The sequence below is a fragment of the Trypanosoma brucei genome, chromosome 3 (genome assembly GCF_000210295.1).
Source record: "Trypanosoma brucei gambiense DAL972 chromosome 3, complete sequence".
Lineage (NCBI taxonomy): Eukaryota > Euglenozoa > Kinetoplastea > Trypanosomatida > Trypanosomatidae > Trypanosoma > Trypanosoma brucei.
Genome location: NC_026736.1, coordinates 779,632 through 796,537, shown reverse-complemented (window position 1 = coordinate 796,537; position 16,906 = coordinate 779,632). Strand labels below are relative to the sequence as shown.

At 48.0% G+C, this 16,906-nt stretch overlaps 7 protein-coding genes across 7 annotated transcripts; all 7 read left to right on the top strand.

Moving 5' to 3' along the window:
• Positions 1–1,989: 1,989 nt before the first annotated feature.
• Positions 1,990–3,345, top strand: TbgDal_III3570 (aspartyl aminopeptidase, putative; the record flags this gene model as incomplete). The annotated part of the gene is made up of 1 exon (XM_011774007.1): positions 1,990–3,345. The coding sequence occupies one exon, from the start codon at positions 1,990–1,992 to the stop codon at positions 3,343–3,345; it is 1,356 nt and encodes a 451-aa protein (XP_011772309.1).
• Positions 3,346–4,102: 757 nt separating this feature from the next.
• Positions 4,103–5,839, top strand: TbgDal_III3560 (kinesin, putative; the record flags this gene model as incomplete). The annotated part of the gene is made up of 1 exon (XM_011774006.1): positions 4,103–5,839. The coding sequence occupies one exon, from the start codon at positions 4,103–4,105 to the stop codon at positions 5,837–5,839; it is 1,737 nt and encodes a 578-aa protein (XP_011772308.1).
• A 275-nt stretch (positions 5,840–6,114) lies between these two features.
• TbgDal_III3550 (kinesin, putative) lies at positions 6,115–7,890 on the top strand (the record flags this gene model as incomplete). Its single annotated transcript, XM_011774005.1, has 1 exon — positions 6,115–7,890. The coding sequence occupies one exon, from the start codon at positions 6,115–6,117 to the stop codon at positions 7,888–7,890; it is 1,776 nt and encodes a 591-aa protein (XP_011772307.1).
• Positions 7,891–8,300: 410 nt separating this feature from the next.
• On the top strand, positions 8,301–9,395 carry TbgDal_III3540 (hypothetical protein, conserved; the record flags this gene model as incomplete). The annotated part of the gene is made up of 1 exon (XM_011774004.1): positions 8,301–9,395. The coding sequence occupies one exon, from the start codon at positions 8,301–8,303 to the stop codon at positions 9,393–9,395; it is 1,095 nt and encodes a 364-aa protein (XP_011772306.1).
• A 1,179-nt stretch (positions 9,396–10,574) lies between these two features.
• TbgDal_III3530 (hypothetical protein, conserved) lies at positions 10,575–12,071 on the top strand (the record flags this gene model as incomplete). Its single annotated transcript, XM_011774003.1, has 1 exon — positions 10,575–12,071. The coding sequence occupies one exon, from the start codon at positions 10,575–10,577 to the stop codon at positions 12,069–12,071; it is 1,497 nt and encodes a 498-aa protein (XP_011772305.1).
• Positions 12,072–12,441: 370 nt separating this feature from the next.
• Positions 12,442–13,842, top strand: TbgDal_III3520 (acyltransferase, putative; the record flags this gene model as incomplete). The annotated part of the gene is made up of 1 exon (XM_011774002.1): positions 12,442–13,842. One exon carries the CDS (start codon positions 12,442–12,444, stop codon positions 13,840–13,842), a length of 1,401 nt encoding a protein of 466 aa, XP_011772304.1.
• A 218-nt stretch (positions 13,843–14,060) lies between these two features.
• Positions 14,061–15,812, top strand: TbgDal_III3510 (hypothetical protein, conserved; the record flags this gene model as incomplete). Its single annotated transcript, XM_011774001.1, has 1 exon — positions 14,061–15,812. The coding sequence occupies one exon, from the start codon at positions 14,061–14,063 to the stop codon at positions 15,810–15,812; it is 1,752 nt and encodes a 583-aa protein (XP_011772303.1).
• Positions 15,813–16,906: the final 1,094 nt, after the last annotated feature.

Here is a 16,906-nt window from a genome sequence, read left to right as displayed (position 1 = left end):
CTGTCATCACCCCTTTGGATGCTCCCAGCGCGGTCATGGATTTTGTTATGAATTTTGGTGACTTCTTCCCTCTTCTGAAGAACGAGCGCACTTCTGGAAAACGTGAAGCTCCGAGTTCAGCAATCCAACCATTTCTTTCTTTCTTTTTTTTTTTACTGTTTAGCATGCAAAATTTGTAGAAAGGGTAGCGTGGGGCTGACAGGTCCTTCAGGTGCAGTTTTACGTCTGAGGATGGCCTTATTTTCGCCGATCTCAACCACCTACTTGTGTGCGAGATATTGTCCACCTGCACTCGATGTTGCAAAGGTGTGGTATATACAATAAAAGGTTGTTTCTGTTTGGACTTTTTTTTTTCGATACTGTGGCATTGGACTTACACCTACAATTCTTGGGGCTGCGAGTAGGGAGTGTTTAAGTTCCGTTGGGTGTGTTACTTCTTCCGATTCACCTTCAGTTACATTGTATCAGGTTGAATCAGAGGCAAGGGTGTACGAGTGTTGCCATGCTCTCATTTTTTTTTTAAAGATGCTAAGTGACTAAACAAGGTAGTATGCTAATCAAATAATATATTCGATCTTAGCTTTTTTTTTAATCGGCTATCAACTGACTTGTTGGATTTAAGGGAATTGCAGTGGGAGTGATTGTGTGATGCTGACACTACCAACATTTTTTTTTTTTAATGGAGGGGGACTGTTTTTGAGTAACTGGCCGGGTTTTGTTCAGTATGGATGACTTGTTTACTTGAATACCAATTGTCACGTCGTCCGGTCGTTTTTGTAATCTTAGTGCAGAGGGAGGGAGGAGGGATATGGATTATTGCTTGTTGATAGAGATGTTTTCCTTTTTAAGGAGTACTAATTCACGCAAAAAAAAAAAAATCAAGTTAGAATGGCGTGCCTCCTTGTAACGTCTCGCTGCGTCTATTCATGTTCGTGATAACGTGCGTAGCGTCGTTGCCATCATATATTAAGGTCGGTTGAGTAGTGTGGGTTACCATTTTCAGTTGATTTTGCGCTCGCAGTAAAGGTCTGCTGTACGATTATTACAGAACACTCAGGTCAGTATGAGAGTTCGTCACCCTTTCTTATATGTTTTCTTCCATCGAGGTGGTTACACATATTAGTGATTGCGGGTGTTTTGATGCTTGTGTCGAAGTGGAAAGGAGGGAGGGCTGGAGTTTTTAATAATAGTCAGTTGGTGTGCTGACTGGGGCAACCGCCGAGTTTATGCGGTCATCCTTTCTTCCTTTGTGAGGGATATGGCTACGACCGACAATTTGATTAGACACTACAAGCAGCCTGTGAACCGCCCAGTACGAGCACAATTTTATTGCTCGGTTGCTACAGGTATTGAGTATATATCTATGAATATGTATCGTGATTCTGTGTTTTGTCCCCATTTTTATTCTCCTATCGAGGAGTTTATGTGGTGCTACTGGGGTATTGCCAATGTTAGTTATTTTTTTTTTCTTACGGACTTGTTGTTGGATCGATCCGAGTGAACTCGCTGCGTGAAAAAAAGTCCTGACAGTAAGATGGTGGAGAGCAGCGGAACATGCCTATTTACTTCTCTCCACATTGATGTTAATGGTTTAGGCGGTGGTAATGGAGCTCGTTATCTTGAGCCCACAAGAAAATTTCCAGTTATTATTATTATTGTTATTATTATCATTTTTGAAAAATATAAGGGAGGTGGTGTTGATATCATTCCGCTTACTCATGTAACAAACGACTTTTTTGGTCGTCGTGAAGTTCCTTCATTTTCTTTTACGGTTCCTCAATCTGAGTTGGAATTCGCCGTACGAAACTAGGTAACCGGTTCCATCCCGGTTTCTGTCAAAGGTTAAATAAAAGGATATGAAACGCCTTTTTGTGATGACTTACTGCAGTTGCTGATACAGTGTGTATCGAGCATTTTTCATTACCATTCCTTTCCCGTGGTATATTTGTATATATATACATATATTAGTAAGTCTCACACGATTTGTCTATGTTGCCACTTGACTCACCGCCTGTAACCCAGCTTGCGAAGGAGTTTGTCAACTTTATAAATGAGGCATGTACCCCCTTTCATGCGGTAGAGGTACTTTCATCGTGGTTGTCGAACGCTGGTTACCAAAGACTAAAGGAAGGTGAAACGTGGCCTAAGTTAACGAATGGATACAGGTATTTTATAACCAGAAACGACAGTAGTCTCGTCGCCTTCTCCGTTGGAGGGCGGTTCGTAGCTGAAAATGGACTCAAAATTGTTGGAGCTCACACCGATTCACCGAATCTTGCACTGAAACCACGAACACTGGCCGGGAGGAGTGACTACCAGGGTGTTGCGGTACAATGCTACGGGGGTGGCTTGTGGCACACTTGGTTTGATCGTGATTTAACTGTTGCAGGAAGGGTTATAATTTCCTCCTCTAAGTTGGTAAAACGGTTGGTCAAGGTGAATAAACCGATTATGCGAATTCCAACCCTCGCCATTCACCTTCAGTCAGTGGAAGAGCGAAATGCGTTCGGACCAAACAAAGAAAAACATCTGGTTCCTGTAATAGCAACTACTCTCTCACACACACCAAATGGAGATGTGAGCGAGCATCATAACTCTCAGCTGCTTATTTTGCTTGCGGAGTCCCTTGGTTGCCGGCCCAGTGAGATAGTCGACTATGACTTGAGCGTAGTCGATACACAGGGTGCTGTTGTTGGTGGGGCAAACGATGAATTCATATATGCACCCCGTCTTGATAACCTTATTTCATGTTTTTGCGGAGTGAAAGCCCTTCTCGAATCAGACAAAACTCTGGAAGAAGAAAACATGATAAGAATGGTGTGCCTTTTCGATAACGAAGAAGTGGGATCATCTACTTCTCAAGGTGCCGGGGGTTCACTCGTTCCAGATGTGATTGAATACATTTCTGCATCTGGAGGACTTCGTGCACAGCTCGTGGCTAACTCATTCTTAATGTCAGTTGATGGCGCTCACGCGGTTCATCCTAACTATCAGGATAAACACGAAGAAAAACATCGCCCCCTTATTCACCGGGGACCAGTCATCAAATACAATGCAAACATGCGCTATGCCACAAATGGCGTCACCGCTGCGATTGTAAAAGCAATCGCTAAAAGAGCTTCTGTGCCCATTCAGGAATTTTGCGTGAAGAATGATTCCCCGTGTGGTTCAACCATAGGGCCGATCTTGTCCTCGTTATCAGGTATCCAAACAGTCGATTTGGGCAATCCGATGCTAAGCATGCACAGCATTCGCGAGATGTGTGGGACCGCCGATTTGCTTCATCTGAAGAACCTTCTTGAGGCGTTTTTTAACCATTACACCAGGGACATGGTGACCTCCTAAGTGCCAACTCCAGTTAGCGAAGTAGCTATTGGGGTTATTTATAAATAAGATCAAGTTTCGCTGAGGCCAATAAGCAGTTGATGTCAGGGTAGGGGAGAGAAGACGAAGCATAAAGGGAGACAGGAACAATCACAGTGTCATTAGCATGGGAGAAACATCGAATACTTCCACACAATTAAAAAAATATTTAAAATTGTGCCGCCCCCCTCAGTGGGTGTACAACGTGTTGCGCTTTACTATCTACCGTTCTACAAACAACCGTTTCCGACGATTACTGTTAGTGTTTGAAGGGACATATTTCAGTGAGCTTTGCGTCGGCTGAAGTTGCTCGGCGAGAAGCACATGGGGGGGGGAGGGGGAAGTAAAACAAAGGTTGTCAACGAGGTATTGTATTATTTTCCCACTAAAGATTACATAAAAGGACACGAACATGCCAGGGTTGGTGCGGAAAGGACTTACAACATTGATTCAGTTAGCCTTCTTCCTGAACGGGACTATGCCCACTTTGACACGGCTCGTTAGAGCATCGTATTAAAATGAGACGCAGAACATACTTTTTTGTTTTTATATTTCTTTTCATTTCCTTGACTCTCACGTATGAATGCTATAACTGCACTGTTGAGTTTCTTATTGTGTGGCTTTGAAGTGCTTTTGTGGTCTTCAGGGTGCTATGGTGCTAGCACACAAATGGTAACGATTATGTATTTTTCCCCTTCGCCTCTTGAGGGTAGGTTGTTCTTTATATTAGATATTAGAAATGCATGACTCTGTGGGAACGGGGACCCGAGTTCAGGTGGGAGTCCGTATTTTCCCTACGCGTCAGGGTGAGAGGTCAGTGGTACACGGCGACCCGGATGACAATCATGTCGTTGTGATAGACGGTGAGGGCACTAAAGGTAGCTCTGCCCTCAAATTCGACCGAGTGTTCACTGGCTCTCAGGAGGAGGTCTATGATTTTGTTGGGAGACCGATGCTGAAGGAGGCGTTTGAAGGCTTCAATGTTTGTTTATTTGCATATGGGCAGACGGGGACAGGGAAAACATATAGTCTTTTTGGTGATCTGGACGATAAGACGAGGTGTGGAATTGCACCGCGCTTTGCTCAGGCAATGATTGAGGAGGGCCAGCGCCGTATGGAAGCGGACAATCGCGCAACGATCAGATTTTCCTTGACAATGGTAGAAGTGTATATGGAGAAGGTGCGCGATCTGCTCGCCCCGCGTGTGCGAGGACAGGAGCCGGAGGCGCTAGAAATTCATGAGGACAATCAGCGACGTGTTTATGTGAAGGGTGCTGGTATACACCCTGTGCTGAGTTTGGATCGTCTGATGGAGTTACTCAGCATCGGCAATGCTAACCGGCAAAAGGGAGAGACAAAAATGAACGAAACCAGCTCCCGATCGCATGCCATTATTCAGCTTACTATTTCCCAGCAGCACGAATCACTTGAGACGAAGGATGTGGAAAGTGTTGCGATGCTGGTGGACTTGGCGGGAAGCGAGCGGCAGAGCAAAGCAGAATCCACTGGTCTTGCCTTTGAGGAAGCGAAGAAGATAAACCAATCTCTTCTGATGCTCGGGCGGGCGCTGAACTCCTTTAGTGATCGGAAGGGGAATGGGGGTTTTATCTCGTTGCGCGCGTCGAAACTGACTCGGCTTCTCTCAGAGAGCTTTGGTGGTAACAGCAAAACGTGGATGCTTGCGACAGTGTCCCCTTCCGCCTCGAACTTAACCGAGACAATATCCACACTTGAGTATGCACAGAACGCGTCGGCAATTACCAACAAAGTTAGAGTCAACAGAGCGGAAAGGAGGCTAAATTTTGAAGCGATACAGTCTCGTGTTGCAACACTAAAGGAACAACTTGGCTGTGAAGCGAAAGTTGTTTCGGATTTGGATGTTGACATAATTTCTGCTCGTGACGAAATTCAGTTTCTCCAGAACATGTTATCTTGCAGATGTGATTTTGACGTTGAAGTGGAGTTGAGAGAGGCCCTTGAGGAGCGCGAGAAACTGCTGTTGCATCTTAAAAGCGCCTTAGGGCAAGATGCTTCTTCAAGCGTTCATGCTCAGCCACCGCTTTCATGCTTTTATGGGACCTGTAAAACTTCCCTGGGAAGTATACCGTTAGGGGGTTCTGAGGTAGAAACAATGGTTGTCCAATGTTACAACCTGTCGGGGCCACCTCCTCTTCTGATTTGTCACGTACATATCCACCTCGCAGACGAGAATTGTGTTGCCGTTGTTGTTCGTATTCGTGAAATCCTTCACTTACCTGACTATGTGACGGGAGGGGCCCAGGTGACCATGTGGTTTGAGGGACATTCCTCGAGTTCCGTAAGAACGCCCATAGTAGGGTCTAATGGCGGCAACCCCTTGTTTTCCCTCAAGCAGACATATATATTAGGGCCACATACAAAGGACATTGAAAGGTTCCTGCAAGCGGAGGTGCTAAACTTTCGTGTTGACGGGTTTATCCTATCTGAATGTGTTTAATGGTACCGGGTGGAAACGACGATATTTCCAAAAATGATCCCTTGCTGTGTGTTTGTACAGTTGGTTCGCTATCAGTAGGTTTGTTTCATGTGATTGACGTGGTGAACCAGCTATGCATATATCTCTTGCCTCTATTTGCACCTAACTGGACTTAGGACACATGGCCACACGTGGGAAAACGTCATGATGGAGTGGGTATGAATTTGGGCCCCCAATTATGTATTTTTCCCCTTCGCCTCTTGAGGGTAGGTTGTTCTTTATATTAGATATTAGAAATGCATGACTCTGTGGGAACGGGGACCCGAGTTCAGGTGGGAGTCCGTATTTTCCCTACGCGTCAGGGTGAGAGGTCAGTGGTACACGGCGACCCGGATGACAATCATGTCGTTGTGATAGACGGTGAGGGCACTAAAGGTGGCTCTGCCCTCAAATTCGACCGAGTGTTCACTGGCTCTCAGGAGGAGGTCTATGATTTTGTTGGGAGACCGATGCTGAAGGAGGCGTTTGAAGGCTTCAATGTTTGTTTATTTGCATATGGGCAGACGGGGACAGGGAAAACATATAGTCTTTTTGGTGATCTGGACGATAAGACGAGGTGTGGAATTGCACCGCGCTTTGCTCAGGCAATGATTGAGGAGGGCCAGCGCCGTATGGAAGCGGACAATCGCGCAACGATCAGATTTTCCTTGACAATGGTAGAAGTGTATATGGAGAAGGTGCGCGATCTGCTCGCCCCGCGTGTGCGAGGACAGGAGCCGGAGGCGCTAGAAATTCATGAGGACAATCAGCGACGTGTTTATGTGAAGGGTGCTGGTATACACCCTGTGCTGAGTTTGGATCGTCTGATGGAGTTACTCAGCATCGGCAATGCTAACCGGCAAAAGGGAGAGACAAAAATGAACGAAACCAGCTCCCGATCGCATGCCATTATTCAGCTTACTATTTCCCAGCAGCACGAATCACTTGAGACGAAGGATGTGGAAAGTGTTGCGATGCTGGTGGACTTGGCGGGAAGCGAGCGGCAGAGCAAAGCAGAATCCACTGGTCTTGCCTTTGAGGAAGCGAAGAAGATAAACCAATCTCTTCTGATGCTCGGGCGGGCGCTGAACTCCTTTAGTGATCGGAAGGGGAGTGACGGTTTCATCTCGTTGCGCGCGTCGAAACTGACTCGGCTTCTCTCAGAGAGCTTTGGTGGTAACAGCAAAACGTGGATGCTTGCGACAGTGTCCCCTTCCGCCTCGAACTTAACCGAGACAATATCCACACTTGAGTATGCACAGAACGCGTCGGCAATTACCAACAAAGTTAGAGTTAATGAGGCGACAGGGAGTGACGAATTGAAGCGACTGAGGGAGTGTGCAGTGCATCTTGAGGAGAAGCTAGGATCATTGGGATCTGAGAGGTTGAAAAAGCAGGAGGAGCTCTCCAAATTGATATGGGAACGTGATTCTCTTAGGCGCTCGCTAGCATCTTCTGATACCCAGTCGAACACGAATATGAACCTCGTTAGAGCAGTGAACAGTATCCGTCTTGGTAACATTGCCCTACGACGGAGGGTGGAAGCGGCTACCAAAGGTTGTATAGCTTCACTTGACGGCAGGCTCGCAACACAGTACTTCAAGGGAAAATCTAGTATCTCGGCCAAGAGTATTATGTTAGGAGGTCGACGCTCATTCACCCTGGGTCTTTTAAATGACTATGGATTTTTGACTGAGGCGAAGCTCCACATCCAGCTATTCCCTTGTGATCCGCATGCCTACGCGCGTGAGGACCCCATGATACTTGTGGGGGAGAGTCTTCGCTTTTGTCTCAATGTTGTAGGTGCCGTTGGCATTCCGGAATCTTGCTGTGCCCATGTATTTTGCAGGTTCAGCATGTTGTTTGATAATGAGGAAAGGTACTTTGCTACGCGGGCCAGCACCGATACACAAACTCCTCGTTGGAATTTTGTGAAACTGTTTGAAGTGCCTAACTTGACGGAAGAGATCATTCGCTCCTTCTGCGAACGTCCGATTTTCACGTTTGAGGTGTTCGCCTTCGGCATGGAGTGAGTAGTTTTGTTTTTGCGCGTGTTAGTTCCTATTTCTGCTTATCATATACCACTTTCACGCGGGTATTTTGTTTCGACTTTGCTTACCGCGGCCGTCGTTTTCGCTGAGACGCCCGCTCCCCCATCCCATTTTTATTTTTATGTTAATGACGTAAAGAAATGTGTTTAAAATTTTGGTGTTCCAAATCTACAAACCACGGGTGTGAAGGCCTTAACAGGTTCTGTATCAAAACCCCTTACGTAAGGGCAATTATTTGTCACAGGAACTTTCGTCTGACTATCACATGCCGATATACACGCGTACACACTCTACACATAAACTTTACTTTCATGTCGTGAAATCGCAACATTGGGGGTTGTGTGTTTTTAGTAAAGAAAGGGATCGAGGGCGAAGGTGACGTAAAAATATCAATGGTCGCAGAGTGCGCTGGAGGTTTCTCGACTTATGGTGGAGGCTGCCCTGCGTTAAAGCAAGTTTCGTCATTAACTCTACCAGAGCCGCGCGCACCCTCCGGGAAATCGGGAGACATATATGGAAGGCCCAGATTAAACTACCGAGTGGGCAGTTGTGACGGTAGTAAGTCAAAAAGTTTTTTTGCTAACAACGGGAGCAGGGAGGCCATCCTCCAGGATCATGGTATTCCACCTCCCGTTTCTTCTTCCCTGTTCAAAGTGAAGGCGGACACACTCTCGATGGTGACAAACCTTGTGCAACCGTCGCCACCCGAAGTGCCATGCCCAAGACGTGCTCGATCCGCTATGTCCACTTCATATGGCCGGTGCTCTCCACAGACAGTTGACCGTCTGCCCCGCCCTGGCACAGGCCGATGTTCCTCGTCGGTTGGGTGCTCGAAGAAACGCCTTTTGGTCCCCCCTCCAGACGGGGAAGATGTGGGAAAGCTTGTTGTTGTGCTTGACCTCGATGAGACCCTCGTGTATTCACGCGAAGGTACTATCGTGCCGAGGCCTGGCTCACAGCGGCTCTTTGATGTGCTGCGCGGCCGTTGTGAGGTGCTTGTGTGGACGGCGGGTGAGAGGCTGTATGCGATGGAGGTGCTACGGATGATTGACCCTGCTAGTTGTATTAAGCACTGCGTTTACCGGAGCAAAAAATGGTGGACAGAAGGCCCGGGTTGTGTAAAGGACTTGACTAGCCTCGGTAGGCCTCTGGATCGTGTTATACTAATCGACAACATGTCCGAGTGTTTAAGGGCAAACCCTCGGAATGGGCTTCTCGTCACAGACTTCATGGGGTTGAAACAGATGGGAGCGAAGCTGGACACAACCCTCTACGTTATTGCTGATGTAATCGATGAGGTGCTGCGCTCTTCTAAAGTTTCAATAGAATCTTTCCATGCCCATCCACAGCTTCAACGAAGACTCATTAAGTGTAGCGCTGGGGGATCCATTGAAGTTTTGACACTGAGACAGGATCGATGTGAAAGCTTCAGGCGACCGCAGCGGAAGCCAACTACCGCACAGCAGTGGCAGAGACTTATACCATAGGACGCTGTGGGCATTAAGTTGGTCTCCCGTTGTGGTTGCTTGTGGGGGGTGAGTAATTCCTCTTCTTCATTGTCGTTTTGTATCTTACACGCGTAGTGTAAACATGTACATACCGCGCAACGCTATTGCGCATTTCTTCCCTTGTTGTTGTCACTCCACCCAGTTTTTTTTCGTAAATAGTTTCTTTTTTTATACACCTCAATCCCTGACACAAAAGACTTAAGAAAGTGCGCACTCGTTGTGCGTATTATTACCACAGTACTTCCTCTCGTTATAATTCTTTATCCGCCGCTCTCTCAATTGGTACTTTTCTGCTTGTATACTTGTGTAACCCCTCCCCCCCGTACATGTCGAAACAAGGAAAAGAGCGTTGCTAGTACTCACCATGAAGTTGCATTGCCCTCCAAAATGTGTGGGGTGTGACTCCCATTGCGTGATTCGGTGGACAATACGGAGTTTGGACCAATGAATCGGGGGCATGTCTTCCCTCCAGTGGTGTGACTTGGATGCCACTGTTCCCGTTTCATTACACTGACCTCCCTTGTCAATGCTCACATTTTCGCTCTGTTTTTTTGTTGTGTGTGGTAGGGAGGGGGACTTTGCTTCTCTCTTTTTTTTTAAAAATACGTTTTAAAAGTTTTGCTTCCGTTTGCTTGTTTCGCCGTTAATACACTCCGCGGAAGTCTACCCCTCTTTCCGAAAGGAGAATGAAAACAAAATGTTTGTCAGGAAAAAACAACAACAGCGATCGCCACCAGTCTCTTCTCTCCCAGTCGTATATGAGGTATGGTGGAGTATTGTCAGGTGGGGATGAATATATAAGAGCGAAATACGATGAAGAAGGGTGATGAGGTATAAATTAGAAAGGAAAAGATGCGGTAAGTAAAGATCGGGGCTGGTTGCAGAATGGAAGAAAGGGGGAGAAGCTGGCAAAGGAAAGTTTGGAATATTGCATATGGAATTTCATGGTTCCTCCCTGAGGGTTCCATGGTCGTTCCTAGAGAGGGGTGCCTACGTGTCTTTTTTGTTGAGGCGCATGATCCACTTTTCTGGGTGCTCCCGATATGTAGAAATGTTTAGTCGATCCCCCCGTGTTCTTTCCCCTTTATTTTGCAGGGTTTCCTTCCAATATATGTGCTAGAAAGGCCGCGTTATCGAGGTTGTGGTGTCGAACGAGAAATGGCGGGCATAAACGGTAAAATTTACTTACATGTGTATATAAGATGGCTGGAAATAATCGAATCACGACCTCTTAGTAGCAACGTGGTTGGAACGATGTGTAGTAAATTTTTTGTGTGTGTGGGGCGTGAGAACCGTTGCGATTATGTTTACTGTGTAACTTTTGTCCATTTCTGCCGTTTCAGGATTGATTGCTCCCTACTGCATCGAATTCCAATAACTGTTTCTTTCGCGGGGCACTTCTGCTGTTGCCGTCGCCGCTCTTTTCTATTGCTTCTTACACACTTTAACACATGCTCCGTCTTCTTTGTACTCCAAGTTGGTATGTCTGAGGTGGTACCTACTCGTTGCGTGGACTGGTCGCTCAACACAGATAGTGAGTCTGGGAAGCTGTTCCTATGGCACAACATCTACAACATTAGTGTTTGGAGCAATACACTTGGCCTCAGCGAGCCATATGATGGGCTTGATGATACCAGCGTTTGGGAGGCGTTCCTTCAGTTTCAAATCAGCACTGTTTATAAACTATGCGGAGTCTGCCGCAAGCCTGAGGGGAATGAAGACTTGAAGGTTTGTTGCTACTGTGGGCAGGCTGTTCACAAATTGTGCTCGACCAAGGCGGCGAGCGAACAGATTGAGTGGAAGGACGCGAACAAAAAGTTTGTCTCGCATATGCGCGTGTGTGGCAGTTGTGATGGTGTAGAAGCCCCTGCCGCTTTTACGCCCCCCGTTAGAGAGGCGCCCGACGCTCGAAGGGTGGTTCGTCGTGCACTGGTTGTCCGTGACGAATACCCGGAAGAGGTTGTGCGGGAACTTGAGTCCCTCGAGAAGAAGGCTTGTAGGCCACATTCGAAGGAAGAGGATGATAGGCTGCTGGGCATGGTTTGTCGAGCCGTAACCAGATTTTTCCAACCCCGGAATTCGCTTCACCTTTTCGCGAAGGTGCGTCAGGAAAGTAAGGGAGGGGTGGGTGTTGTTGCCTTGAAGAACATTCCTGCGTTAACTATTGTTGGCGTCTACCCGGGATACTGCGATGCACTAAGCGGCGAGCATGCCAAGTTGGGGAGGCCAACGGCCAAGTACGCTCTGATGGACCTTAACTGCGCGGATTACTTTAATGTTGTTTTTGAAGAGTTTCAGAGCACGTTCACACCATTCATAAATGAGCCAGGTGAAGATGAAAGGAGCAACTGTGGGTGGATTCAAGAGACGAAGAATAAGGATGGGAGACTCAGCGTTATGACTTGTCGGGGTATTCGGAAGGGGGAGGAGCTTCTCATTGGCTATGGACCAGTGTACCCGCGTTCGTACCCCTACACATATGACGCCTTTACATTTCACCAGGTTGAAAGTAAAAATTGTGCCGTATGTTTTGCTCTATGGCATTGGCCAACAACGGATGCGGAGGATGCCGTCTTGGAGTGTCACGTGGGCTACGACAGCGCCACAGACTCGTACCACCTCGTGGATATCGAGGATGACTCAAAGCGAAGCTGAGTCGAGAGGTAGCTTCACATCAAACATGGTGCCACACATCAATACAACTCTCACGCGTGACTCTACTGTGACGGCGTAGCAAAGCATCGTAACTCAGGAGTGGGTACAGAGAAAAAAAATGAAAATGCTTGCTTTAATGCAGATGCGTGCTTCGCTAAGCGAAGGGGTATCTAAAAGCTATGCATTTGTGAGTTCACTGGTTGTTTCTTTTTTTTTTTTTAAATCTTTTTCCATCAGTGTACATGTGTCGCTGGAGATGCTGGTGTTTTCCTCAGTGGGTCGTACCTGCTTCTTTACTCTTTTTTTTGTTTTTCTTTTTTTGTAGGATCGCTTGCTGTTGGCACTTCCAGCAATTTTTCACCTGAGCAGAATGGACGCCGGTAAACTTTTTCATCTGTTAGCTGCTATTGTTTTTATGAAGCTTCTCTTCGGCTGCATATTCGCACGGGTGCCATTGGAAGCCCGAGCCAACGATCACCCACCGGGTGAGTCGTTTCAACACGCAGGATCCATGGGGGAGGTGTCTGTTGGTGTTCCTCGAAGGTCTACGAGAAACTCTAGGATGGACACCGACAGAAGCGTTCGCAATTGGGGCGCAGGCCACGGCGTTGGGGGAGCTCTCCCAGGCCTTTTTGGCCTGATTCCTGGGATTCAGGAGCTGATGATCGCATTTTCGTGCCTTACCTGGCCAGACATACTGTGGAGGTATTTCCTGTTTTTACTACTGCTCTTAACATTTCTTTACTTTACGGAGAACGTTCGTGACCTCCTTTATGTTCGTCCGCGGATGCTGCGTCTTGGAGACTCGTACCTCACAGAAAAGCCACCACGTGTTGGTCGGGACGTTGCGCTGAGCTACGACACGCCTTGGTGTCTTTATGAGGTGATGAAGACAACATTTTTCGCGGTGACAGGCTTACTCGCAGTGCGACTTTTCATATTCGTTCTCTTCTCCTTCATGACGCTGGTTGTAATGAGCATGGCAGGACGGAGGGGGAGGAATCGCAATGACAACCCCTTGTGGTTTTCATTTTTCACCCTCCTCGCCTACATCACCTTCTGCGTTGCTTCTGTGGGAATAGGCTTCTACAACTTCAGGGTGTTCGGGCGTATTGCCGACAGAAGTGAGTGCAAAATATTGATTTCTAACCACTCATGTGTATTCGAAGTTGTTCTCTTGTTCGCTCTCGCGCAGTTCCCATCGTTCATTACCCGCAAGGAGACCAAACTGCCTCTTTTCGAATCGATTGTGAGATTGTCAGACTCCATTCTGGTGGACAGGAGTGCCGCTGAGTCCCGTCGTCGTGCCGCCGAGGCCATCGCAAAGCGCGCGAAGGATAGGGACCCCCTAGTGCCTCAGTTGCTTGTATTTCCTGAGGGCACAACGACAAATCAGAGGACGTTGTTCATGTTCCGAAAGGGCGCGATGGAGCCAGGTGAGCCCATTCAGATGATTTGCGTGGGATTTCCGTACAAGCATTTCAATCCCTGCTGGAACGGTCGCTGTTGTGGGGGTAACAGTTTTGGTGTTTTAATCCTTCGGTTGTGCTCTCAGTTTGTCAACCGTGTTGAAGTGCGGCCCCTGCCCATCTACGTTCCAACTGAGTCGGAGCGAGAGGACCCGATTCTGTACGCCAATCGCTGTCAGGAGATGATGGCGAACGTGCTTGGTTGTGGTGTCAGCGAATGTACGTATGCTGACTATGTCGCATTGTTAAATGAGAAGTCGGCTTCAGCACCAGTGCCACCTAAGAGGTTCACCAAGGGATAATATGGAGAACTTGACGTGCGCTATTGCGCGACACACAATCATCGAGGATAATATATGGATTACCATATAATGATATACTTAGGAGTTTGCTTCGTCATGAGGTCCCCTTGGACAACGGATGGATACGCAACGGGTTAGGGTGGGGGGAGGGTAGAAATCTCTGAAGTAAAGAAGCGAAACCCACACTGCGTTTCTAGCACGGTTTCCGTTGTAAATATATGTTCAGTTCTTTAGTTCTTGTTTCGGTCGCGATTTATAAGCTATATTTCCCATGGTACGTTCTCCTTCGCATTTTCGATACTCTCCGTTATCCCTTTTTTCCGCGTGGGCTTCCGCGTACTTGCATGGCGCCTTTTCATTATTATTGCCATCATTTTTTTTCTTTGTATGTGCCGGGCCGAAGAAACATTCAAATGGGAGATTGTTTTGACGAAGGCTGCGAGAAGGCGTCGTCGGCACTACGGTCATTCGAAAAACGTGTGTTAAGCGCTCTCGAAGCCCCGTTGCCGGAATGTCTCATGCGGAGCGAGCTAAATGATCGAGTGACTTACGGTGGGGTTGCCGATGAGTGGGATAGTTGGTGTCAGCGGGACCCTCGAGGGGTCGGCTGCAGCAAATTAGGCGCCGATGCTCATGCGGGGGCTGCAGAGGGAGAGGGGTCGCACAACGGCAGTGGCTTAGCTACATCCGACGCCGCTGCTGGACGGGACCTCCGGAATCCCACGCAAAGACTTACATCTGCGTTGGCACGTGATGGCGGTGTTCAGAGGCTCCCACTGCAGTCAAAGCAGGGAGAATTGTTGGGTATGCCAATGGACCAGCGGGGCGGTGGTCAAGTTTTGCTGTCAAACCGTGGGAGCGTCGGCGGTAACGGTAAGTGCACCCCAGCGTGGTTGAGGTGTAATGTGGGGGAGGGACATGTGGGAAAATGTGGTAGTCACCACCTAGCTGGAATCGCCACAGCTGATGCGCGGCTTGAAGACGTTGCGATGTACAATATGTGTGCTCAACTGTCTTTGAGAGGGGAAAATGTACAGACAAAAGCAGGAGCGAGTGCTGTGTTTGTAGGTGAAGGGGCAGCGGTCTTGAATAGAGAGCGACAGGGGCATAGTTTTGCCGGAAGAGCTCCACGGACCGAGGGCTCTGTCTGGGGATTGCGTGCGCCGTTATCGCACGGCTCCGACAGATCTTTGGCTCTGGCGTGTCAGCACGTCGATCCCGACCCGATCGGTTTGGGTCCGCGGCGGTGCCGTAGTGCGCCCCATTTTAACGAGCACTCATTATATTTGAATAGAGATCTAACCGAGTATTCGCCGTGGTCGCAAACCATGTATCATGAAGGAAACTTGGGACGATTTGGGCGGCGTGACGCATACTCGAGGGAGCGTTTTCGACAACGGACGCGTGTCAGCGATTCAAGGAGTGTTGTTGCACGGTGTCAGAAATGGAAGGATCAGAGGGAGGCGAAATTAAACGAGTTGCGAGTGTTACAAGAGGAAAATCAGCTAAAGGACTGCACTTTCAAGCCAGGGCGACCGCTGGCTGGCTCAGGTACTTCTCATGTGCCAAAAGTTTTCAGCGATAAAGATGCCCCCCGGGGCGGTCGGATGCGTACGATGCAGTCGCGGGGGTCTCGTTGGCGTCCACAACATGACGGGTCGTTGCAGAGGTGTGAGACATCCCTGTTTCTCGGGCGGGCATCCGAATCACAAACTTCGGGGTTTAATTCACTGGATGAGGGAAGCCCTTTTCCCCCTCGCCGTCATGTTAGGAGGGCAGGTTGGCCACTTGCCTCGCAAGGGTGTGCAAGGTCAGAGAGAGAGAGGCAGCAAAAGCTTTCTGGTCATAGCTCCCACTCACTCTGTGATTTTTCCGTGTTCGAGCGCATCTACAATCGTGTTTGTAACCCCGAGGGGGCTGGAAGCTGCTGTGGCGCTGAGTCACCACCAACTGGTTCTGCCTGCCGCTAGTAAATTGCTGTGGATTAGTATTCTGAGTCCTTCTCTATTTTTTCCATTCGACACCCGCGGTTTTTTTGTTGCAATCACTCATCAACCTACCGTTAGTCACGAAGTGTCCCGATTTTTCCCGTTCTTACACTGCACCTGCTGTTTAATGTTCAGATGTGCTATGTGCAGGTGTTTATCATGGTAACAAAAAGAACAAAAAAAAAGCTTACCCTTCTCACCCCCCGGCCGTCAGGTTAAAGGAAAGATACTTTGAACAGCTGTAGTGTTACATAGGAAGATAGGGTTGGCGCATTCGCCGTAAAGGGTTAGTCGTACTATTGAGCGACGCTATTAATCTGTGCTATTCAGTCCGTTGAACTAACTGTTTCCTACTAGAATTATAAGCGGCCAATGTAAAGGAGGTAAGACAGGGCAAAGAAAAAGAAAAAGACGAAGAAATAGGAACGGGCATTAAAGGAGGGACTCCAGCTTTTAGTCTGGAATTTTAACGGCATATAGGTCGTCATTTGATGACGCAACGTGATGGAAGGGTCGTAGGCTCCGGAAAGGTGGGGTGCTGACAGTACCCTTAGCTTAATTTCCCCACTTTTTATGTTGTGGGCTAATATGATTTCTGGTGGGGCGGGTTATGCTTGAGCAGGGGGGAGGGCAGGTGGGTGGGTGCGATTGTGCGCTTTCTTTTTCTTTCCTTTTTTCTTTTCTCATCGTGGCCTCATTCGACTCGTATTTACTCGTCTATTATGCGAGTGTTTAGAGACAATGCTGGGGATTTGTTTCTAGCGCCCCTGCAAGTCCGGCGTCTTTGGAAGGCTCTCGCTTGGGATTGCCAGGCGATCGTGCTTGAACACCGTTGTGAGGTTTGTGCTTTTATTGTATGAGGTGCAACGTATGCATCTACGTGTCTTTGTAGGGGACAGCGGTGGGCGATTGGGACTGCCTTACCGGCATCCTTGCGGCTTCTCGGTGTGATGCCTCAACTGGAGACACCGTGGCTTAACGTAACGTCCACCCCGCTGAAAAATGAGGAGATTATAAACGAAAATAATAGTAATGTATTTGTATATTTCCGTTTATTGCCTGCGGTGCTGAGTGGG